The sequence below is a fragment of the Podarcis liolepis genome (genome assembly GCF_965112155.1).
Source record: "Podarcis liolepis genome assembly, chromosome: 7".
NCBI lineage: Eukaryota > Metazoa > Chordata > Lepidosauria > Squamata > Lacertidae > Podarcis > Podarcis liolepis.
This window is the reverse complement of record NC_139561.1, coordinates 63,565,951-63,592,010: the sequence shown is the minus strand read 5'-3', so window position 1 is coordinate 63,592,010 and position 26,060 is coordinate 63,565,951. Positions and strand designations below refer to the sequence as shown.

The window sequence follows — 26,060 nt, the reverse complement described above, 5'->3', positions numbered from 1 at the left end:
TAAATTGAGTCCCCCACTGCTATGGGAAAGTACGCCTTGGTTTAAGAATACTTTGGTTTAAGAACGGACTTCTGGAACAGATTACGTTCATAAACCAATGTACCACTGTACTTTCTTTCCTACGCTTGCCTTTTGCTGCTATGCTCAGAAGCTGTGAAGTTTAGGAGTTTAAAATATAAACTGCTATTCTCACAAAACTACAAAATGATACATTTTTAAATGACCATCGCCACAGGTGATGGGTGAACTCTCCTTTGCTCAAGCAAAGATCGTCTTGGCTTTGTTCTCTCCCAGCTTGTAATGATAGTGCACGAGTGCTGATGGTGGTCCAGACAAACCTTGTTGCGTTGTCCCCTGGGAATTATTGATCTGAGCACCAACGATGGAAGAAAAATTCAACTGCCTTCCCCCTCAAAACATATATGGGAGCAAGAGAGGCTTTTAGATGTGGATGAGTGGCAGCAACCGAGAGAAGTAATAAAGAGAATTAACTTATTGTAAACATTACAGAATGTGCCCCTTCCAGCTTCTTTTCGTGGCCCTTTTGACTCTCCTCTGGACATACCTATCGCCAGCCCTGCTTCACACCGTCCTTTATTGCTTTTTACCTGGCTGGAAGGTGTCCTTGAGCTCTGATAAAGACTTGCTTGGTGGATGGAGGGCAGAGAGGGGTGTGTATAAAAAGTAGCCTAGTGTACAAAGGTAACTTTTACATCCATTGCTGGGAATCAGAAGTGGGGGGCCTCTTTGGCCACTATGAGAACAAGATGCTGAATTAGATGGGCCACTGGCAGCAGGGCTCTCCTTACATTTCTCTTGAAAAAAGAAAAATGAATAAGCTGATGAACATACCACACACAAATGATAATGCAGTGCTAATTCATATACATATGGCAGGCAGCCCACCTTGAAGTGTTGCGGAGGGAGAAGAGTGATGGCTGAGTCAGTAACTGGTTTCCACACCTGCCATTTCTGCACTGCAACTGGGCTCACCTCACAGCTGAATAGCGTGCCCTGACCTCTCTCTTTTTTGCTCCAGCTGCCTCCATTACTTTTCTTGTTCTCCCCCATGCAGCCATTTGGAACTTTAGCTGGAAACTGTCAGCCTGACGGATGGCTCTTGGGGCTTTTGTTTTCCTTTTTACGCAGGTGGAAGCCTTTCTTTCTCACCTGCAGAAAAAGCTGACAGTAAAACTGCAGTTTCCATTGTGGGTGAGGAACAGGCCAAAGCACGTTGACTCTGGTTCCTTTTGGCCAAGCTCAGGCTCCAAGGGTCTCGTCAAGTTATGGATATGCCAGAAGTCCTGGCTTCTCATCTAAGCAGCTGCGGGGGGCAAGGGGGGAGGCAGCTAGATCCCCCCAGCAGACTTCTGGAGTTTTCCATGCGCTACGTGTTGGCCATCCATTACTTCATAGCCATTCCTGCTGTCTGGCACAGAGAAAAAGCAGATGGCAAGGAACTGTGGCACTGTCAGATCCGATCAGACCCAGCTGGTGTTTTTACCCAGAGCTGGGGGGGGGGGGGAGTGGATGTGATCTGGATTACATCCCAACCTGCAATGACCGTATCTGTGTTGCGTGCAGAAGGTCTTAAGTTCAAACCCTGACATCTCCAGGTAGGGCTGTGAAGGGAGCACTGCCTGAAACACAGGAGAACCACTGCCAGTCAGTGTAGACAATGCCTGTCTCTCTTTCTGCATCCATTTTGTGTTATGCCACTCCATGGCAGCCATTTTGGGACTGGTACCATGGCACTTTCTCAAAATTCCGAATGTGCCCACTGGCCTAGGAAAGCTGGTGACCCCTGCTGAACATACTATTTCCATATCTTCCATATCAGCCAGCTCTGAGCCTTGAACCTGCCTGGATCACTGCTAGATGCAAGGTTCATGACAAAAATAGCCTCCTATTGGCTTCGTTGAGGGCAGGGTGAGGAGGTTAGTTCAGGGGCAGATCCCCCCTGGACCACATCTAGCCCATGGGCTGGAAGTTCCCCATCCCAGCTCTTACCATTATACTCAGACTCCAATGTTTGGCTGGCAGCAGCTTCCTCCAGCTCCACACCCGTGTAGAAGTGAAGCCAGAACAACAATTGCTTGAGATTGTGATCACAGCGACTGTTGTAAAAACCAAGCAGTCATTCCAGAGATGTATCCAAATTCAAACCTGTATTTCAGCCAAAATCTATTCATCATAACCAGAGTCACTTTCCAAACTGAGAGTGGAAGCCTGAATGTATAGAAATTATATGTTTAATGTACATGACATAATCCCCCAAGTTGGCAATCAGTTTCAGTTTCCAGAAAAGACTTGGATATTATCCTGCTTGAGCATGAAAGATTATCCTCAAGTCCGTGTTCTTCTGGACCGTGGATTGGCATCTGTGGTGTGCTGGAGTTCGTTAGAGATGATAGTACAAAGTCTTCCAGCAGGAGAGTCTGACCTGGTGAGAAAAAAGACTTTGTTTACCCCTTGGAGGCAGAGAGATGGGGGGGGGGCTCCAAAAGCCCTTTTAATCATGCATTCATCATGATTTGCATTCCTGTTGGTATTGGAGCAGCTACACACGATTCCACTTTCAGGACACTTTGGTGGCATCCACACACGTATAAAAACCATTCTAAAAATGCTTTTTTAAAAAGCGTTTTTAAAAAAATGGATTGAATTTTCCATAAGGCTCACCATCACCATCTAGTTTCACATTGTATATTGCACTTAAATGTTTTATTTGCAGCTGTATAGCTGAGTCCTTTGTACCTGCAAAAGTGTGGTGGACATACTCCTTTGTTCCATCACCTGCAAATTCCTGCTGAAATCCTGTACCTTTTTACACAATAAATGTTCTGGCTTATTTCTGAACCTGCTTTTGTTGCGCTACAGGGTAATTCTTGGGCCTGGAGGCGGCTTCTAGACCAAGCATCTGTTCTGTGGCAGATTCTTTTCCAAATGTTCACAGACTGTACGTTCAGCCCGGATAAGGAGCCTTGCAATTTAAAATGCTCTAGAGCTGGACAGAAATATTACTCCCGATGACCTCTAAATCAGAGTGATTATGCTAGCCAAAATATTTGTGTTTCAGGGATATTAATGAGCATAGCCACACACACAAACATCTCGCAAAATTTAAAATATGCAAGGGGCCAGTGATCCGGATGAACTATTTTGCAAGATATTTCTCAGGAGGAGGGGGAATAAAGGGCAGAATGGGCTGTTTAAAACAAGACTCTTGACCACTTAAAGGAATACTAGCTTATTAACTGTATACCCTTGAACTGACTATTTAACCATCTCCATTTTACATAAATTTCATATTCCCAAAGCCTCAGCAAAAATACTTTTTTTAATATATTGAAGGAAATGTGTGAGGCAAGGAGGGGACATTACAGAGGTATATAAAATTATGCATAGTATGAAGAAAGTAGATACAGAAATGTATTTCTCTTTCATAATACTAGAACTCCAAGATAACTAATAAGGCTGAACAGGGAAGCTGGACTATATGGGTCTCTGAGGTTCTTTATATTAAATGGAAGAAAATGCCATTTTAAAGTCTGTTTTCAAACATGGACTTCAGTTTCATTTAATATCCCAAACTTTTGGGGGCCTACAACATTTCCCAGACTTTGGCGCAAGATAAAGTGACATAAAGACAGGGTGTCCAAAGGGGCGGGGGGGGGGGGAGAGAAAGACAGAAAGAGGCACATTGAATATGTAAGAAACAAATTCACCTGGGCAGAGATCCAAGTCAGAAAATATTGTTGCACGCCACCCCAGTCTCTGAGTGGTGCAAGATTCCAGGGGTTCCAAGCACTTACCCAAGGTTCAGTTTCTGTGGAATGAGGGATACCAGAGACTGTGCTGTCTTTATGCTATATGGTTTATTTACGCATACAGTGGATGCTCGGGTTGTGAACGTGATCCATGCGGGATGCACGTTCGCAACCCACAGCGTTCGCAACCTGCAGCGGCGCACCTGCGCATGCGCAGGTTGCGATTCAGCGCTTCTGCGCATGCACAAAGTGCAATTTAGCGCTTCTGTGCGTGTGTGACCACCGAAACCCGGAAGTAACCCGTTCTGGTACTTCTGGGTTTCGGCGGTCCATAACCCGAAAAAATGCAACCTGAAGCATCTCTAACCCGAGGTATGACTGTATATGTAGTCTGAGCCTACGTTGGAGGGGCTCACAGCATTAACACCCTAAGAGGGTCTTGATTCTCTCATAGCCACAGCCTTGGATTCGAACAGAAATCAGACATGTCTCTCCCTCTCAGGCTTCTGCCTGCAGCCTGCTTCTAACTTCTAGTCCTCTCACACCCCTCAACTCTGGCTTTTGTCCTTCCAACTACTAGCCAGTTGAGGGAGGGGAGCCCACCCATTTTCCCTCTGGCACAGAGCTACTTCCTTCATTACCTTAACGACCTGTACCTAGGGGCCATTACCAAGAAGATTCCCTGGCTATCCCAACAATTGAATCCTTTTTGGATCCAGGAATTAGAAGGGACTCGGGAGGGATGCGGGTGGTGGGAGGGACGCGGGTGGCGCTGTGGGTTAAACCACAGAGTCTAGGACTTGCCCATCAGAAGGTCGGCAGTTCAAATCCCTGTGACGGGGTGAGCTCCCGTTGCTCGGTCCCTGCTCCTGCCAACCTAACAGTTTGAAAGCAAGTGCAAGTAGATAAATAGATACTGCTCCAGTGGGAAGGTAAACGGCATTTCCGTGCGCTGCTCTGGTTTGCCAGAAGCAGCTTAGTCATGCTGGCCACATGACCCGGAAGCTGTATGCCAGCTCCCTCGGCCAATAAAGCGAGATGAGCACCGCAACCCCAGAGTCGGTCACAACTGGACCTAATGGTCAGGGGTCCTTTACAGGCATGCAGCTTAACCCCCCATCCCCAAACTCACAACAACATAGAGCTGGGAATCAAATCCGCCTTCCCCCACTTCGAAATCACATCATGCCAAATTCCTCCTTCTTATGCCAGGAGGCCCCCAACATAGCTGGAACTCTGAAGCAGGAAGTGCTGGGACTTTGTTATTAGATGGAAGATGACTAGATAAAACACTGAACTCCTCTAAGAGGCTCCTACAGCCACAGTTAATGACTTATTTCCCCCCCCCCCACCCGACTCCACATTTCTCCTGTCAGCAATTCTATGTGAAACTGCACCATGTTAGCAATTCTCATCCCAAAAAACACTAGGGGTGTGCACAGGCCCCAGGCTTCACTTAAAAAAAAAATTCTATATTTTTATTGCTTGCTCTGTAGTTTGGGTTCTGAGCCATTGTGTCAAAATGAAACCCCGTGTTCCCTCTTCACTCTTTATGCAGTTCTAAAAACTCTTATAACGTTTTTCCCCATTTGGCAGAAACAGATGAAATTTGCCAGCACAATAACTCCTCCAGAGTGGATTAAGGCTGCCAAATTGCAGACAAATAAGCTCAGAGACTTTTGTGAGGGGAATTAAAGTGATTTACTTTACTCCATGATCCATATTAGGTCAATGCTTTTATTAGGCCAAGTAAAACACCAAAATCGATGTTAGTTTCACATTTTTGAGGGGAGCAGGGTTTGTGTGTTGCACTTTCTTTTCCTAAAATAATGAAGGGTGGCTGAGTAGCTTGTATATTTAAATATATATATATTTGCAGCTTCCTGCTGGCTGTCTTGACTTTCCATGTACTTTTTTTTAGTGTTGGGAGAGGATGCCCTTCAGTAGGCATTATAGGTAAAAATATACTTAGTACTGCCTGGGGTGTGATTGTCCGCTAACAGTGATTAGGTGTTCTGGAGTATTTTTTTTCCTCCCATGCAGAGCTGCAGATTATTATTTTTTAAGTTAAATTAAACTTTTAACTTAAAAAAAGCCACAAACTCCTCTGCTGCTCTGCTTTAACAAATGAAAATTTAAAAATAAATAAATCACCAGAACTCTTTAGTGCATCAAAGCCTAGAGCACTGGTTTTTCACCTTTGGGAGGGGTTCACGAGCCCTTCCAAGAATCTGATTAAAGCTATGGACCCCCTCCTTAGAAAAATGCAGATACAAAATATTGCATACATTTTATTTTATTACATAGGTTGCACCCAGTTTATGGGTGCCTAATAATGGATGCCCTAGGGTTAAAAACTCCTGAACCAGAGTAAAGGAACATAGGCATAGAAGAACACAGAGAGGCAGCACAGAGAAAAGTGAGGAGTACAGAACAACAGCCGCATGAGGCTTTGTGTGGGCACATTGTTGACATTGTGGTTTGATTCGGAAAGGGGAAAAATAACTGTGGTTTGCCTTGTTGTCCAGTCCCAACACAGAGTGGTTGCACACACCGCCCCCCCCCCAGCAAACACTGGTATCCACTGTGTTTTGTGGAGGCTAAGGACATAGATGTACAGTGGTACCTCAGGTTACATATGCTTCAGGTTAAATATGCTTCAGGTTACAGACTCTGCTAACCCAGAAATAGTGCTTCAGGTTAAGAACTTTGCTTCAGGATAAGAACAGAAATCGTGCTCCGGCGGCGCGGCAGCAGCAGGAGGCCCCATTAGCTAAAGTGGTGCTTCAGGTTAAGAACAGTTTCAGGTTAAGAACGGACCTCCGGAAAGAATTAAGTACTTAACCAGAGGTACCACTGTAATTACTATCATGGGCACTACCCAATAAATCACCCTTCACCAGGTCTTCCCTCACATTAAGTGTTGACAATTATTATTATTATTATTACTATTACTATTATTATTATTATTATTATTATTTATTTTATTTTATGGGGGAGGGCAATAAATAATTCTGTTAGGTACTTCTGGAGCTCTAACCAGGAATCCCATGGCAAGTAAGTCTACCAGGACCCACTGACAGGAGGGGACCCATCATAGGTCCCTTCACCCAAGACCCTTTCAGTCCTTAAGCCCCACCCACAGAGAAACCAACTACAGTCTTAAATGTGCATCCTCTTGCTCGGAAATTGGCATGTTTTACAGGTTTCGTGTGCACTGACACAAACAAAGGAACCTCTTCCATTTGGTCTAGCTTTTCCCCATCTTATTTTGGATGCAGGAGGCTGGGATTCCTCAGACCAGACCTATGCAGACAAGTGACGCTCAAACTGTTCATTCAAAGTTTCTTTAGTGACATGTAGAAGGGACCAACCAGCATTTATGCAACTGGGAACATGCAGGGATATAGAGAAGTTGTTGTGTTTAGAAAAGAATAAGAGAAAAGGGAGATACCGTAAATCACAATCTGTGTGGGATTCCATGGAATGGAGCCATAAACATTTATTGGAACAAATACGCTCCTAATTACCCTTGTAGGCTAGAGCAGTAGATCTTCCCAAAACACAGTTTTAAAAAATGTTTGAGATTCTACTCAGAATGTCTCAACAAATGAAACTGATTTGTAAAAAATGTTACTAGAAAAAGAGAGAGATTGCACATACTTTTGTAAACCAAGAAAATATTTAATAAAAATACATTTAAAAAAAGAAAGGGCAGTTTTGGAGAACAGGTTTCGAGTAAGAAAAAAGGGTTGGGATGTTAAAGGGAAGTCCTACGTCTAGACAAAGCAGATGTGACGGGTGTGTTTTGCAGTGGCTGTTGAATGTGAGTCCTGGACCATGCAGCTGCTGGGTAAAATCAACTGTGAGGTCTATTTTAAGGATTAAGGGAATATATGTATGTTAGGTGAGCTAGCCTTAAATGGGGTTTAAACTTGGGTTTATTATGGACCCCCTCTAGCTGGGACCTGGCCTGAAACAGGCTATTTTTGCTCAATGTGTGATGTAAGTACAGTGGTACCTCTGGATGCGAACGGGATCCGTTCTGGAGCCCCGTTTGCATCCTAAGTAGAATGAAAGACATGACTGCGCAGGTCGCGTTTTGCCGCTTCCGCGCAAGTGCGTGACGTCATTTTGAGCGTCTGCGCATGCGCGAGCGGTGATTCCCAGAAGTAACGTGCTCCGTTACTTCCAGGTTGACATGGAGCGTAACTTGAAAATGCTCAACCTGAAGCACATTTAACCCAAGGTATGACTGTACAACTGTAGGGGACATGGGTGGCGCTGTGGGTTAAACCCCAGAGCCTAGGACTTGCCGATCAGAAGGTTGGCGGTTCGAATCCCCACGACCGGGTGAGCTCCCGTTGCTCCTGCCAACCTAGCAGTTCGAAAGCACATCAAAGTGCAAGTAGATAAATAGGTACTGCTCCGGTGGGAAGGTAAACGGCGTTTCCGTGCGCTGCTCTGGTTCGCCAGAAGCGGCTTAGTCATGCTGGCCACGTGACCCGGAAGCTGTACGCCGGGTCCCTCGGCCAATAAAGCGAGATGAGCGGCACAACCCCAGAGTCATCCATGACTGGACCTAATAGTCAGGGGTCCCTTTACCTTTACCTATGACTGTACAGCATCCCTGGGAGATAGCCATCCAGCCTCTGCTTAAATACCTCAGGGAAGGAGAACCCCCTTTAGCTATTTGTTAACAGCCCCTTGCTATCAAGAACATTCCCCTAATGTTTTGCTTCAATCTGCTTCCCTGATGTTTAGGGTTTATGCTTTTTTCATGGCGTATGCACCTATTATGAAGGCTAAGTTCTCCCATGCCAATTGTCCCTGCTTTGGGGAAATTTTCTTCCTGAGCTCCTGCTTTATCACTGAAGCAGGATTTCTTGTGCAGTCATATCCCAGGTGCCAATTTTGGAAACAGAAACTCTTGTTTCTTTCTCTTATCCAGCTGGATGGCAGAGGGGGTGGTTGTGGACAGGAGTGCGCTGGAGAAAAGCAGAGTGATCCAAGCGCAATTGACTTTGGAGTGTACATTCTTGCGGTGTAATTATCTCATCAGAAGTGGAGCTTGACTCAGTGAGCAGAGAGACAAAGCATCTTTAAATGAAGCCAGGCTGTGTTCCAAAAACCTGTAGGGGGGCAAGAGAGGAGGGAGATGGTGGGAGGGTTTAAAAAAATCATAATAATAAAACTTCCTGCAGTGGTCAGGAGGACGTGAGCCAGGGATTGGAGAAGCAATTGACGGGGCTTCCCTGCATGCAGACACGGAGTGCTTGAAGGCTGTCTCCTATCACACTTCTTCAGAGGAAGGTGCAATAGGTCACAGCGTGGGACTGAAGGAGCTCAGATACACAGGGAAGCTTTCTGAGGCAGGACTGGAATATGAGGAGCTGGGGAGCACTGGCATATCTCTTCTTCTTCCCTGTTTGGGCAGGGGTGAATCCAGTGGTTCTAGGACTTGGCCCCCATGTGAAGGGGAAGGATGCTCCTGCAAGGCACCTCCAGCACCAGCTGCAGCATGGCTCCTGCACCTACACTTTCCTGCTGCCAGAGCTTGGGGGCTGTGACTCGCCTGCTGCCGAATACCAGGTTTCCAACTCACTCCAGAGGGATGCTCCCTCCTTAGCCGAGGCCAAGTGGCCAGTAAAGAGGCTTCAGCAGCTGGAAAACATCATGGAAAATAACACCCAGTGGCTACAGAAGGTAAGACCAGGGGCTTGGATCTGCAAGGGACTGCCATGTCCTCCTAGGCTGTGCATACAGCATACATTCAAAGCACATCCCACCACCCTAAGAATTCCGAGAACTGTAGTTTGTTGAGGGTGCTGGGAATTATAGCCCTGTAAGAGGGTAAACTACATTTTCCAGGATCCTTTGTGTGTGCTTTAAATATATGGTGTATATATGGCCTTAGATCAGTGGTTCCCAACCTTTTTTTGGCCATTACTCACCTAAGTATGTCTAAAATCCTGATTCCCTCCACACACCCCATGACATATAATTCTTATTATTCAAAAAGTGAACTCCTGTTCACGTGGAGGAAGCCTAAAAGGCCATTAACTGTTAATAACTCATTATGGGGTTTCTGGATAGCCTCCCATCCAGGCACTGACTGGACCCAGATCTACTTTGCTTCAGGAAGGTTGCAGCATCATACCTCCAGCCCCCTTGTGCAACAGAATCCGGGGAGATCTGTATAAGTCATCTGAAGATCCACAAAGAACACAGTCAGGTGGTGAGATCTCCTATACAAGCTCCATTAGCATTAATGAATGCTGCATAAGAGACTGGGCATAGCTGAGTGTGGTGTGAACATGCACCTAGAGTGTCACAATGTGACTAAAAGACTGAGTTGTGAATTGGAAAATCTCTTTGAATCTTGCTTTTGCCTTGAACTGGGAATGGGTGAATCTGTCAATTTCAGTTTCCCTAGGTTTATCATTTTTTCACTCTTAAGTTCAGTTCTCTACAGTTTATGATTTTATTTTAAAAAGGCTGTATGAATATTCACCAGCATTTTAGTATTTCTCCTAATATGCACATCTTTGTGTCCAATTTTGCCAAATAAATACGTTTTTTATGAAGCAACTTCCCCTAATATAACACATTTTTATGCACACTTTACTCTTCAACCATGAATCAGGATCCACAGGCAGGTCACAAAGCCACACCAGGTGGGTCACAGCAAAGCTGTTGATGCCCTGTTGGATTCTAGCTTAGGCTGACCAAAGAAGCACAACGTGCATGTCTGGGCCAGAACACATTCTTCTGATCAGATGCTTTTTGTCACTTTCCACCAGTGCTGCAATGTGGCAAGAGAAAGGCAGAATATCTATCATCTATCTATCTATCTATTGCTATCTTTGTGGCCACCCACATTCTCATGCCTTTCTCCTGTCACACTGTGGGGCTAGTTTTCATTTAGTAGCAACACTAAGGTTATATGTATATTGCTCTGTGATTTTCCATGTTAGGGTTAAACAGCATGCATTATTAGCATTATTAAGTCTAAATCAAATGTATAAATGTGAATGCTTCACGTACAAAGCAACCTGCTGATCAAGGTACCGGAGCATACTAGGTATTCCCCTGCACCCAGTCAGTTGGCAACCCTAATCTAAAACAGTGGCGGATGTGACTCAGGAATACGCAGTAAGATGACCACAGTGACTCCTCTGCTTGTAACCTCATCCAACATTTTAACGATTAATCAAGAGCAGGCAGCTTCCCCACAGTGAATGTGCATGTGCCTCTGTCATTTTCAAATTGCTTTATTGCTGCTCTTGTTCTTAAAATAACAGTGCAACTGGCTTTTCAGCTATGCACATGCAGAACAGTGGTGGGGAAGAAGAATGACAGATGCAAAAAGGGGGGGAGAGGGGGCAATGTACTTTAGGAATGCATTGCATATACTGCTCTTTTTCCAGCCTAGCATTTTGATATGCATGTGGACATTTTCATGACTCTGTAATTATATCATTTGAAATACACTCTCTTGAAAGTTCTCAGTACAGGCCCGGTAACTAGAAAGTGACCGTCCGGTGGCATTAATATCCTTAGATACCCATGTGGCAGTTGCTCTCCCTGCCAGAATACTATTCCCCTTTGCTTCAGCTGTTTGAGGGCAGCAGGCGGAAGATGCTTTCTTCAGGATGAGACACAGGCTTAGGATGGAAGAGTGGTTACACATGAGCATTCCACATGGAGGTATCTATCAGCTACGGAGACCTGATTGCATGCATTGGGTTGACCCTGAGGTCTACAACCATCATATTTCTTTAGGAAGGGGACAGGGAAGGGTGAAACGATTGTTGTATGATTCTGTCAGGGCTGGCCCACTCATGAGGCAAGGTGAGGCGACTGCTTTGGGCAGCAGGATTCACAGGGGCAACAGATCCAGCCTCCAAGGAACACATTGCCTGCTGCTGCAATGGTAGAACCAACAGCTACAGTGTACTCCTTGGAGGCTGGATCTGCTGTGTCATCAGCAGCCCGCACCCCAATGCCACCTCTACAGCAGCCTCTTAGGGTATCCTAGGGATTGTATGCACTTAGCGTGAGGTTGATTTGATTCCCCCCTTGTTCCCAAAATAGATCTTTATCCCCCCCCACCATGTTCATTCACTCCATATTCCCTGGTGGGGGGAGCATTTTGTGGTTTGCCTCGGGTGCCAAAATGTCTTTAGCCAGCCCTGGGTTTTGCTCTGGCGATACCCCATTGACAAGCGAAAGTTAAGATAGCCTGTGGGACCCTTAGCAAATCTGGGTCCAGACAGCTCCCTAACTGCGCCCCCTCCGCAACCTCTGGCGCCAAGCCTGCTCTCTAATTACAAGTTTTTGGTCGGGCAGTCTTGTTTCCAAAGGACTCTACTTCCTGCCCTGTTTTATTTTGTGACACTCAGAACAATCTGTCCGCCCTATAATTCCTGCCCATTAGCCAGCACTGCAGTAACCAGGGATGCAGCCTTTAACTATAGAAATGAAAGAGCTTTGGGGGCCTTATTAGACAATGGTCTTAAAAACATCTGAAGGTTCCCGTTCTCTGGGGTTTATTGGAAAAGTCTTCCTCTTCATCAGGAAATCTTCTAGAATCAGTAGGAGGCTAGAGATAAAACAAATGTATTTGGGAGAGATATTCTGGAGCGAATCACGTACCTTGGCCATGTATGTTTCTAAGTTGTGTAGGAGGAACTGCTTTCACTTGAGATAAATTTTATTTGCTACCTGAAAAAAGGAGCATGTTGTCATTTTGACATTCATTTTGACAGGTTTGAATGATAGGTTGCCTTTCTGTATGCTGCTCACCTCTTCTCAGTTCTGGCAATATTGCTTTACACCTAACATAGCAGTGCCTTGACTCCAGCTTCCATCAGCCTCGGCCAGAACAGTCAGGGATGATAGGAGCTGTAGTCTAACAGCATCTGTTGGGCCACAGCTTCTCTTCTGTTAAGAGGTGGGATCTGGATCAGCAATTCCTCAGCCAATCTAAAACCGTACCTATGGAAGGACCCTGACTTTCATTCCACCAGCACTGAACTGGGTCTGGAAACTAATAGGAAAAAATGCAGATGAGCCAAAATAGGAAGGCTGTAGTCCATTGGTCTGCAAAGAGCTCCAAAAGGCTCTCCAAACTAAGGGTTTATCCACATATCTGTTCATCCTGTAAGTTATTCTGTTTGTCCCGTGATTTCTGGTCATGGGTCCAAGAGGTTTCAGTTTTGTCCCTCTGTTTTCCCTGGGAAAACCCCCTGTTTACTGCTGGACTAGAACAAATACCATTCCACAGAAAACCCATTGACATCTGTTACAATTCAGCAGTAGACAGCAGGTTTTCCTGGGGAAAGCAGTGGGGAAAAAAACCTCACTAAGATTTCTGGTCCTGTGCCTAGAAATCACGTGACAAACTAAAGTGTGGATGAGCCCTAATGAGCAACAAAATGGCAAATTTATGTTCAGTGTAGGTGTAAAATGATGCTCATATCTCACCCTTTTAGAATATACGGCATACAATTCTAGTTGCCTCATCTCAAAAGGAGGTAAGGAAGCAGAAAATATAAGCTAAAAGATCAGGGAATTAAGAATATATTTTGTATGAGAGAAGGCTAATGTATTTGGGGTTTTTTAATTGCAGGGGCAGACAACTGAGAGGCAACACAATAGAGGTTGACTGAATTATGGAATAGGTTGTATGAAGAAAGGGAAGAAGAAGAAGTTTGCAATAATAGGAAGTCCAGGGTGGGGGGTGAATCTGGTGGGATAATCATGTTTGTACATGTGTTGGCCAAATCATCTGCATAAACAGAGAGGAAAGAAAAAAATATTATGCAAAGAGCTTCTGAGAACTGAAAGCCAAATATATATCTCATTGTTTGCAAGGAAACATCTTTTAGTTTTAAAAAAATCAGACAACCATTGTTGAAAACAAGCCATGGGAAACTGTTTTCATGCTGATGATCTGAAACTGCTGTGCAATCATACACATGTGCTGCTTTTGTTTTGGCAGAGAGGTTTATAGGGTGGTCATGTTGCTGATTATCAGGAACATAGTTTCCAGGTGCCAAAATGTACTTGTAAATATTGGTTGATATTTTACACAATGATTTGAAGAGTGAAGATGTGACATTAATTCTGCACACTTTTCTTATGCAAATAGCAGTAAGTCTGAGTTGGTCCCAGGAATGTGGGGCAAATAAGAAGGGGGAGTTTGACTACACACTTCCTTTAGCGCCATGTTTATAAGCACAGGTCCGGGCTGTCCAGGTCCAGGTCCAAGTGGTTGCTTTTTTGTCTCAGTGAAAACCCACATTTTACCGCTGAATTGGAGCGAACAGCAGTCAGGCTTTCCACAGGACACTTGCCTGCCCTAAGTAATTGCTAGACAAGTTGCTAGACGAAGCTTCAGGTAAATGAAAGAACAGGGGTGAAAATCAAGGACAAATATAAGCTTAGAAAATTAAGCCCCACATTTTCAGCTATAAACTAAGGTTGGCATAGATCTTCCATTGGTTTTAGGGAAGAAGAAAGCAACCTAGAGGTTGGTCTGCTTCCATTTTTTGGAAGTCATGGTGCATGTGTGATGGAGTATTAAGTCCTCCTCCTAAGTACAAACTTTTATTATCTCCCCCCCCCCCATAAACAGCTGGAGAACTATATCCAGGGTAGTGTGAGAATGGAAACATCTGACAACCACATCAGTGCTGTGCAGAACCACACAGCGGCCATGTTGGAAATTGGCACCAGCCTTCTGAACCAAACGGCTGAGCAGACTCGCAAGCTCACTGATGTAGAGATGCAGGTAAGCTGTGCTACTATTTAGGGAAGGCAGAGCAGAACACTCTGAACCCCCTTCTTCTCCACTTCAGATTGCATGTGATTATTTTTTCAGGAGCCCTTGTATTTCTTGCCAACGTGGATTCTACAGGCAAGGAGTTGTTACAGACAATTAAATGGGCCATGGAAGTTGGTCCATTAGGAAAAATGGGGCACTGCCCCACCAAGCTCAGTCTGCCTCCAGCCAGCCCCCCACCTCAACGCCCCCTTACTCACAACCAGTACAAGAGGTGACACTGGCTGGCTTCTTCCTCCTCAGTGCCGCCTTTGTGAAATTCAGCAAGGTGGATGATGTGGACAAAACCTGAATTAGCTGGCTCCACCTATAATTTGCTCTGGCTCTGCCTACTTTTTGCCTCTCTACTTCCCTCCCTCACTGTTGAGCTGCTTGTTTTTCCCTCTACTCTCACCAACCAGGTTTTCACCCAGACCTCGCGGCTAGAAATCCAAGTACTGGAAAACTCCCTTTCTACCAACAAGCTTGAGAAACAGCTGCTGCTGCAGACTCAGGAGATCAGCAAACTTCAAGAGAGGAACAGGTCAGAGCTGTGCTTGCTTCGTGCAGAACAAATCAAGGCAAAGTAATAGAATCCATGCATGTTTGTGTAATTTTTCTCTGGTTGCAGAATTTTTGATGTCTAGCTGTCAGGCCTGGCCATGTCATGAGACACACTGAGCAACTTGCCTCAGGTGGCAGACTGGGATGGGCAGCAGCCTCTGCTGGACTGCCAGAATGAGCATGCCCCTTTGCCACTCACTGCTTGCCACTCCAGCTCCCATGATCAGCAGCTGCTTGGCAAGATACTGTTGAAGCCTTGCAAGACTTCTTAGCAGTGTCTGCAGTAAGTATCAGCTGATGACACTGTGAGGTGGGGTAGCAGGAGGGTCCTAGGTCGTCTCAGGTGAGAAAGAGCAGGCAAGTTCATATGGGAACAGGTGGTTCTTCATCTATCTTGGTACCAAACCCCTGATCATGTATTTTGTATTTTTCATAGATTGCTAACTACCTTGGGTACACTTTCTAAGACAGAAAGGTGGGGTATGAGTGTTTTAAAGGAAATAATGCAATTAATACTGCTGGCCTGTATGTGGAGGATTCCTATTATCCTTTCCTTTCCCTTCCCTAGCTTCCTAGAGAAGAAGGTCCTGGCTATGGAGGGGAAACGTGAGGAAGAGCTTCAAGGCCTCCGGTCTGAGAAACAGGAGATGCAGAGGTTGCTGTCCAAGCAAGTGGACCTTGTTGGGCATCTGGAACAGCGTCTGGGCGCTGCCCTGGTCAACAACACAGTCCTCCAGAGACAGCAGGCCTCCCTGGCAGAGACTGTGAAGCTCTTGATAGGCTTGGTGTCCCAGTGCAACCGTAAGTAACTGTTTTCCCTGAAGTGATTTTTTCCCCCAGGACAATCCTGCTCTACTTATTCAGTGGGGCTGGTGTCAAAGGCTGCCATCTGCCCAGGCCCACATCCCAGTAGGGAGCCTGTTGATGTGAGCTCCTGAGACCTGCTGCAGTGAGGAGGCAGACTACCTGAGGGTGGGTGGGTGGGTGGGTGCGTGGGTGTTGCGTGGGAATCATCCACTGCAGACAAACATCTACAAGGAGATGGCTTCCTATCTGGTTGGCCACTGTGAGAGCAGGATCCTGAATGAAATGGGCCTTTGGCCTGATCCAGCAGGGTTTTTCTTATGTTTTTAACTTTCTGAGTCTATGCCTACAAAAATGAATGCATGGACATTGCACAGATTGAAGACGGCTATACTGAAAGCACCTCTTTGTCTGACTCTTGCAGACATTTCTCACGTCCACCCAGAAGAGCAGAAGACATTCAAGGACTGTGCAGCTGCATACAGATCAGGGTTCACCACCAGTGGTATCTACACACTGCAGTTCCCCAACACTACGGCCACTGCAAAAGTGAGTGCAGGCATCAGGGCCTAGACACACCAAGGATGGGTGCCCTGTGGCCCATCGGATGTTGCCAGACTCTCAACTCCCATCAGCATCACCAACAGTCAGGGATGATGGAAGTTGTAGTCCAGCAACATCTAGAGGAACATCTAGAAAGTGGGTGGTGGATGGTGTTAAGGGATGCTCTGCTACTCCTTTGCACCCATAGATGGACAGTTCCAGGCAAAGATGCTCTTAGGAAGAATTGTGTGCACACCCCTCTGAATTCCCTAGAATGTAGAAATCCTCCCTCCCTCCTGAAGCTCACTTCCCCACAGCACTTTTCTCCACATATCCTCCCTCTTAAACAACAACAACACAACAACCAACCCCCAGGGCTCTGAAACTGGAAGTGAACCTGCACCTGAGAAACTCACAATCTGTGGGTTCTTTGTCCAGCTCTGAATATGAGGTGTTAATGGATGATGCAGAATTGGAAGAATTGTTGTCCCTTAGGGCACAGCTGAGGAACCTCAGGCCCAGCTGCAGCTTGTGGACATTTGTGAAGTTTCCCTTCCATTAATGTACGGCACTCCTTGCAGGTCCTCTGCGACATGGAGACCAGTGGAGGCGGCTGGACTGTAATCCAGCACAGGGCGGATGGTTCTGTCGACTTTCAGCGCACCTGGAAGGAGTATAAACAGGTAAGGAAGCAGGTGGGCAGAGTAGTTTATCTCTTTTAAGGACCAGAGATGTACTTGAATTATTTTTTTTTAAAAAGAGTTTTTTAAATCTAGCAGAGGCAGGTTCACTTAATTGCTTAAGCCTGTGGCAGCTGCTGATGCGATCCTGTGCTCTTCCTTATGTCCATGACAAAACCTATTCCAGCACCTATTGCACAGAGAACGAGTCAGACTCCAATGCAGTGAAACCACCTGCACAACTTCTGCAACTACTTTTTTATGTCAGCTCCAATTGTACAACTAATTTGTATGCCAGATCTGTCTTTTCCCCTTTGAAGTGTCTCCTCCAATTTACTATGCTTATGGCAGCCATCAATATTTCTCATTGTCTTTCAAGTCCTGTCCACTGCTAGCCAGCCAGGGGTGTGTGGGTGTGTGGGTGTGTTCCAGCATAGTGGGGTAAGTGGTCATAAATCTCAGTGGGACTTGCCTAGGACAGCTTTGTAAATAAATTGGTGTTCAAATGGGCCTTCTTCCATTTCTCTTTGAAACTGTTTGAAGTGTGACTCTACTACTCCCAGTGAGTGGGCAGCAGCAGAGCAAGCCGATCAAGTGCCTGGGGCAGTGTACGTCCAGGGGTGGGGTGAGCCGAGGCAGGATGTTCCGCGGGGCCTCCGAGGAGTCTGCCTGCCTCCTCCCACTCAGCTGCCCTACAGCCAGCGTGCATAAGCCACTTCGTCTCTCCCAGGAAAGACACATGGTTTGGGTGCACTGCAGGCCCCGCAGTGGGTGCCGCCCGGCATTTTGTCACCCCCCTCAATGGTGACACCCGGGGCGGCCCGCCCCCCACTGCATCCCCCTTCCTCCGCCCCTGGATGGGTAGTTCAGACAACCATATACATGTAAAGGATCTCTCATATGAAAATGTTGGGGCCAGCAGGCAGGGATCGGTAGAGGGGGCTGAAAGCAGAGTTATTTGGATGATGATGAGTAAAATGAAAGTAATATTAAAAATAGGCTAGCCAACACAAAATGACAAATGAAGGTAATAGACAGGACAAAAGGGTAAGAAAAACCCTTTAATGGATAATAAACCACATTGCCATTCTCAAAATTTGTTTAAAAGAAAAAAAAAAATCAAAATGGAACAAACAACCCACCCACCCACCCACCAACTCCAGGTCTAAACTATTAAAGTCTAAACTATTAAAATACCAAAAGAATGAGTGGGCCTTTCAAGTTGAGGCAAGTTGTGAAGGAGAAAATAAATTACAGCAAGGTGTAATTGCATAAGGTGAACTGAAGAAAAACCTTTGTTTGTTGAGAATACTGGTGTAGCAAGACCCTGGTGGGGTACTTACCTTAAGTTTTACAATTAGTTCTTGGGGGGGGGGGAATTGAAGTGATTTGCAGAAATGTCACATTTCTCATTTACTAGCAAGGGTCGTTTGCGAGTAGAATGAGAAATGAGCCGATTTTGCACTAGGAAATTCTGAAAGCGAGTGAAATAAAACTTTCCTGCAAGTTCAAACCCTAGTAAGGAGTAGGCTAGTTTCTCACAGAAAATGAGAAGAATAGAACCTGTACATTTTGCTTCATATCTCAGGTTCTACAAATGCTAGAAACTATTTAAAAAGAAGCAGAGGCAGATTGCAAGTGGTGGCTTCTATCATTAGTAACTACCAAATGGAAACTTCTTGTTTGTTTTGGAGGAACATTTGGTCCTCTGAATCCCTACCTGCAATTTGAAGTGGTACAGTCCTGACACAGGTTCACCACCTTAGTAGAAGCCAACCAGGTTGATTACCAGCTGGGATTCCCCCCCCCCTCCCCGCAATCTCTGCCATACCAGACCAGGCGGGCTCTGTAGCCTCGGTTGAGCCTTTATGTAGTTCATTTGTGAACTGCTTTCCCTAAAATATCTCTAAGCAATTTCAAAGTAAAAGCATGAATAAAAACAGTTAGAAACATTGTCTAAGAGGTGAGACAGTCTTCTGTAACTTCTGTGATGTGCTGTATCAGGACTCTATTAATCTGTGCTTCCTCTGACATTTCCGTGTTTTTCTTGCAGGGCTTTGGGTCCCCACCTGGAGAGCATTGGCTGGGCAATGATTTCATCCACTTACTCACCACACAAACTTCCTACTACCTTCATGTCAAACTCCAGGACTGGGAAAACAATGAGGCCTATGCCTTGTATGACCACTTCCATGTAGGGCCTGAGGAGCATAACTACCGGTGAGGAGCTTATTTCCTTGTGGTGCTAAAATAAGCACCTTATTCAGGCAGGGAATAGGCTCCATGGCTGCTGACTGGCCCTAGTCCATGAAGGTCAGTTGAAATTTCAAGCCTAGCACCACCACTAGTCCTACTCAGGAAGTGCTCTGGAAAGGTCCAGCCCTGAATCCTACCAAACTTTCTGGACTCCAATTTAAAAATAAAACACAATTTTAAAAACCTCTTGGTGTTATTTCTTGGCGCTAGAACACCAGATTTTGTATTTCAGCCCTCCAACCAAATAATGTATACACAAATGTGCATATTAGGGGCAAGTGTATTTTATTCAAAACTGTATTTTTTAAAAAGTTTATATTGGGTGAAATTTGCACTTAAGATGCTGGTGAATTTTCATGTGGACTAAAATACTAATAATCGCAAACTGTTAAGGAACTGTAGAGAACTGAATTAAGATTGGGGGAAATGAGAAACTGAAACTGTCCCGATTCGTCCATCCCTAGTCACATCTAGTTGGGCCCTAAAACCACAGTGTAGGACTAAGGAAGAGGTTGGGATAAGGGTTTGAGCACACCTTACTAAATGGTCTGCTCTGGACCGAAAGCATTCAGCTCTGTTAACACTGATTTAGAACTACTGAGAGCTGCTGGTAGCCATGCAAGTGCATGACCTCAGGTAGGAAAGAGATCTTCCTGGATTGCAGGAAAACAGGGATATACATAGTACAGAGATAAACAAAACGAGCAAACCGCTTGCTTATGACACTGATGGCACAGCCCTACCACATTCAGACTTTTTGAAATAAACATTTCACCTAAGGCCAAGCAAGTATACCTTGTTTCATATTTCAGAGGAGAGGCAACCAACAGAGCATTGTAGCTGACAATGGTACGTCCCCCCCTTTTGCCCCTGCAGGCTTTATGTCGGGAGATACAGTGGCACAGCTGGTCGCACGAGCAGCCTTAGTCCCTCAGGGACAGACTTCAGCACCAAGGACGTCGACAACGACAACTGTGCATGCAGGTGTGCACAGATGGCAGGTGGAGGTAATGAGCGGAATGGGAGGGGAAGTGTGTGCCACACAACTCCTATATTGTGTTGCAAATTAATATGCCTCAGAGCACGGGTGACCAATCTGCTTGGGAAGAGTGACTTGGGGGGGTTGCTTTAGGGTTTATGGGCAGAGTACCCCAACGTTCCCTGTTCTTTCTCTTTTTCCTCCTCCCTCTGTCTCCAGGCTGGTGGTTTGACGCTTGTGGACCCTCCAACTTAAATGGCATTTATTACCCGCCCAGCCCTGCCATGAACAGGTACAATGGCATGAAGTGGCACTACTGGAAAGGCCCCAGCCACAGTCTGAAGGTGACCACCATGATGATCCGCCCTGTGGATTTCACAGAGGAATAAGAGGAGCTCGCCATGTGGCTGAGATGGACAGGCTCCAGCAAGATCAACTGAAATTCAAATGCAGCGTTGTGTCTCTCTCCAAACTTGTGCAATCTCTAAGGGGGAACTATGGGTGGGTGTACTTTCTGGGAGTCAAAGAACATCACTGTACTTCATACTGGCAGCCACAGGGGGCACTAACCATAGAAAAAGCACAAGGTATATCCCAGGTGCATCCTTGCCTGTCCTGTGTATATAAGGAACTCCTTTAAAGTCCAGAATCCTGAGGCTGAAAATGGCTTGACTTTTAACAGGAGGCCTGGGGAGGGTGTGTGTGTGTGTGAGAGAGAGAGAGAGAGCATTTATGGCTTGAAAACATTCAGGTGCTGCAGGAAGAGCTGAGCTAGACTTTCTGGAGTCAGGCAGGAACTTCTTCTGCACTCTCTGTGGCTGCTGGTTTACACCTCCGTGAGCAGGGTAAATTTGGAAAATATGTCCATGTGTACTTAATTCAGTTTGGAGGACAATGCACTCACTGTTTTGTGTGCCTTTAACGGTAGGTTTGAACCTTTCTTACAAACTTGCCCCATGTATGGCTGGCAGATTTCTCAACCATCCCTTAGTGTTCTATGCAAAATGTTATTGACTCTTGCTGGCAGATGAAGGCAGAAGTTGAAGCGTTTAGTTTTTTCTTATTCCACACTTAACTCTGTTGTGAATTGTGTGCTGATGTGTGAATATACACACGTATGTAATCTAACAAACAGCTAGACAATGCTAGATTCAAGTGGATTCTGCAGCCTAAGAACATAAGAAGGGCTTTGCTGCCTGAGACTGAAGGTCCATCAAGTCCACCAGCCTGTTTCATACAGTGGCCACCTTGGAAACCTGGCAGGCAGGGCATGAAGGCAGACGCCCCCTCCTTTTGCTGTATTCCAGCATGTGATCCTCTTGGCTATACTGCCTCTGGAGTCATATAGCTATGCTCTTTAGTCATTGATAGCCTTCTCCCTTATGAATCTGTCTTGTCTCCTTTGCCATGAATTTAATTCTGTGTTATGTGAAGAAGTTTGGGGGGGTGTTGCCTCCCCACAATCTAGTCTTGCCACATTTCCCTCATGGTTCTGATTCTGTCTCATCTCAGAAGCTAAGCAGGCCCAGACAGTACCCAAATGTGGATGATCACTTGAGAGTCCTGAGTATTCTGGAATCTGCTGCCGCTGCCGATTGGTTTCAGTGAATAACTACAACTTCTAATATGGGGCAGTGAGCCTTTGGGACTCTAGCTATTGTTGAACTACAACTTCCATCATCCCTGGCCATTGGTCAGGCTTGCTAGGGCTTATGGGAGTTGTAGTTCAGCAATATCTGGATGGTCAAAGTTTTCCTACTCCAGTACTATGGCAGGGGAGATATATTCTCTGTTCACTTTCTTCAAAGCATGCCTAATCTTCTAAATATTATGTCCTCTTTTAGAACTCCCCCACCAACAACAATTATAATTCTGCAAACTTTCCTTTTTGGGAAAGAGCCCCAGTTCAGATCACGATGGCTGTCCTTTTCTGCACCAGTTCTCCTCTACAAAGGGGTGATCAGAATTGTGGCCAAACTACCTTACATCAAACCATTGTGATACTCAGCATTTGTTTTTTCCTTCAACTGCAAAAATAAAATGTAAATATGTGCCTGAGAACCATCACCTGCAATTCAGATGAAATAAGATATTGGTGCTAAGGTTTCACCATCAAATGCTGAATAGCTTGCGGCAATAACTCTTGATTGAGATATCTGCACCGGTTCAGACTTGTAAATGTTTATAAAAAGAAAGCCATCCAGCTCAGAGACATTAGAAGCTGGAGAGAACTTCTGGGTATACAGAATGGCCTCTGGTTGAAGGATAATACATATTCTTTTGTAAACTGTTTATGAGTTTTCTGTTGAGTAAGTGGTATATAAATTTTGTTAAATGAAATGGGGGGGGGGGAATATAACTTCTACCCCTCAAAAATTCTCTTGGCACTTCTGTAGCAGAGGAAATATTGCTTAGAAATCTCTGCACCTTCCACATTCCCACAACTACCACCTTTGCTCCCAGGGTCTGGTATGAATTAAAAGAACAAGTCATTGTTAAAGGCAGAAGCTGGTATGTCACACTAAATCAGGGGTGGATAATCCCTAGTTTTGAGGACCTGATCGGAACCCAAGCAAATTTTGCTGCCTTGTCCTCCAGACCCAACTAATTTAGCTCACTGATGCAAAATAAATAATGGTTTAAAGTAGACACAGTAGCACTGGGGTGGGGAGAGCCCAGGGTCCCAATAGGGATGCAAATCACCTTCTTTTGAGTAGTAAGATGGGGAGAAAACCAGAACCTGAAACATAGTGCTGTCACCTCGTTGGACATGTCACTTTGGCAGCCTAGCAGTCCCACCAGCTACCACTGCCAAAGACCTATCTAGTCCATCCAGGATGGTGCTAAGGATAAGAGCAGACCAGTGAGAAAAATCACTATACTTCTACTGTACAGTGATTCCATCCCCAAAGATTTCCATTTGTCCAAAGACTCATTATCACATTTGCTGTACAAAGGCCAATTGTTTGGGAAGCAACCACATGTCTGGAATCAAGTTTCAGCTCTATTCAAACTTCAGTGTATTGTAGAAGTTTGTTCCTATCTTAATTTCAATGCTTAAAAAAAAAGAGATTTATTAGAGCCAGTAAAGAGGGTGGAGGAATATAATGGAGGCCAATAAAAATGCTATCAGGTTAGAGATTTGGAGGTTCCTTTAATCTTCATCTGGCGACTAGCAGGCTTGGAGAAAGTATATACAGTATACAGTGATGGGATTTGATTTTTTTGTGGTGGGGGAAATTGAGTTTGCAGTGTGACGATATGGTGTTTGACAGGTCTTAGACTGTATACTCTAGCTTAAAAGAAATATCTCCTAGCTAATCAGTATTTGATCACTAACCTGTTTTTATCTGCAGGTAGATATATTTTGGGTTGCATTTGCCTAGCTTCTACTCCTCTGAGTAGACCTGTTGAAATTAGTGAGCCTAAGTTAGTCATGCCCATTATTTTCAATGGGTCTATTCTGAGTAGAACTTAGTTGGATACACCCTTTCGTTTGGTTCCGTGGCTTCTTTATGACTGTTGTCATGATTAATTTGGTACGCTGCCTTAATGTCAAATCGAGGGCAGATTTAAATAAATAAATAAAGTAGAATAAAATCAAGGTGGTTGTCTTTTCTTTGAAGGTCTATGTGAAGGTGTCTTTTCTGAGGCTCTACGTGCAGGGAAGTGTAAGAATCGTGATGCTGAACCAGAGCAAAGTTCCATCTAGGGCTATAGCCCATCTTTGAGAGAAGCCAGCCAGAGGTCCCTAGGAAGGTTACAAGCACAGCGTGATTGTGATGGAATCTCCTATTGTTTGTTCCCAACATCTGGTACTCATATGTACACTGCCTCCCAATATCCCTCGCTATCTTGGCTAAAACGTTATCCATTCCTTCTTTAAAAAGCCACTTAATAGGCACCACAGACTCCTGTGGCAATTAATTGCATAGAACAAGGGGGGGTACCTCTGGCCCTCTCAATGCTGTCAGACTCCAACTCCCATCAGCCCCAGCCAGCAAGGTCAATTGGGTCAAGGATGGTGGGAGTTGTTGTCCAGCCACATCTGGAAAAGGTTCCCCACCCTCCATAGAGTAATTATGCACCATGTAGTTAGTTGTCTTTCCTTAACTTAGCGTGCTTCTGGACCAGCCTTCCTCAACCTTGAATCCTCAGATGTTGTTGGACTGCAACACCCATCATCCCTGACCCCTTGCCCTGCTAGCTAGAGATGATGGAACTTGCAGTCCAACAACATCTGGGGACCCCATGGTTGAGAAAGGCTGTTCTAGACTGTCACTATTTGGGGATGGGATTCAGTCCGGTTGTGCAATTATAGGTGATTGGGAGGCCTTGCTCAACAAGCCCACTCCTCTTAAATATAAGGATTTCTGCAGCAAGGAAAGTCATAGAAAAATGCACTGGGAAGTGTGGAATCTAACCTTCACGGAAACAAACCAGGATACTGTAAGTGCTTTGGAATGGGTCATCTGAAAACTTCCTTAGTGTCTAGCATAAAATCACCATGATTCCATTCCACATCTGGTTTTGATTGAAAAACACTGTTATTGTATTATTAATAGGAACGTTATAGTAGTTGTTACAGAATCTAGCTTTAAAAAAACAACAGTCCATCGCCAGTTTCTAGTTTATCTGATCATGGAAATAAATTGGAAAAGGCAAAATATTAAGATTTTGTGGTATGCCTGAGAGTATAGTGGGACCAAGACATTTTACTCCCTAATACAGAACAGAAGCTGGAACCCCAAGCTCGCCCAAGCTAAGGTGCCTAGCACCACAACTGGCCATGTTATTTTGGCACTTGAGGCAGGAAATCCCACAAGCACCTCTTCATTGGAGTAAAAATAAAACAATAATATATTTAAAAACTATTAGCTGCCCTTTACGACACCCAAAATCTGCTGCTTGAGGTGGCTGCCTCACTAATGTGTGTAATGCTGGAGCTAGCCATGCCTCTTGATCTCCATGACTGAAATGATATGCATACATGTCTCAACTCTTCCTGTGAAAAAAATGTTCTATGTGACCATTTCACCTGAAAAAGAATCTTGTGTAACACAGAAACTTGCATTCTGTGGCCTCATTTCTGTTATATATGTAAAATATATTTTGTGTGGAAAAAATACTAGTAAGAGCCTGGATATGACTTTGTGAACATCAGTTGATTCTATGAAATGAATGATTTCCTCACCCCTGTGAATTTCCCCTCTCAGGTGTTGATTTGCAAATGGATAATTGAGATCAGGTTTCTTGTTCTGTTTTTGAAACTCAGGGCCCCTCCAGACTTTTGGTTTATTGTGGAACATGTCCTGCACATTAACAGTGCACTAGTGGTGCCTTTATTTTGCTCCAGTTTGGTGATGCTTTCCCCAAACAGCCATTGTTGCTGCCTGGAGATGTTATAGCCAAGCAGAAATTAACCTAAACATTTGTCCTATAAAAACTTACAGGACTTCATCAGGAAGTTATTGGACATGCACTGATTGGAAACGAAGCAGCGGGGCCACCCCTTTGCCTGCCCAATTAGTATTGAAAGTGGGATCACATGTGACACTACCTGATAGCATCACAAGCCGAAACCGTCACACATGTGCAATGAAAACGACGTCTGGATGGGCCCTCATTGGATTTCG

General features: G+C 45.0%; 1 protein-coding gene across 1 annotated transcript; it reads left to right on the top strand.

The window, feature by feature from the left end:
* Window positions 1-1,809: 1,809 nt before the first annotated feature.
* On the top strand, window positions 1,810-24,028 carry LOC310711749 (angiopoietin-2-like). Its single transcript, XM_083513983.1, has 11 exons — window positions 1,810-2,446; window positions 2,881-2,959; window positions 9,208-9,476; window positions 14,413-14,568; window positions 15,021-15,142; window positions 15,731-15,963; window positions 16,391-16,515; window positions 17,091-17,192; window positions 19,243-19,409; window positions 20,322-20,452; window positions 20,644-24,028. The coding sequence occupies exons 1-11, from the start codon at window positions 2,234-2,236 to the stop codon at window positions 20,811-20,813; spliced, it is 1,767 nt and encodes a 588-aa protein (XP_083370109.1). The 5' UTR covers window positions 1,810-2,233; the 3' UTR covers window positions 20,814-24,028.
* The last annotated feature ends 2,032 nt before the right edge of the window (window positions 24,029-26,060 follow it).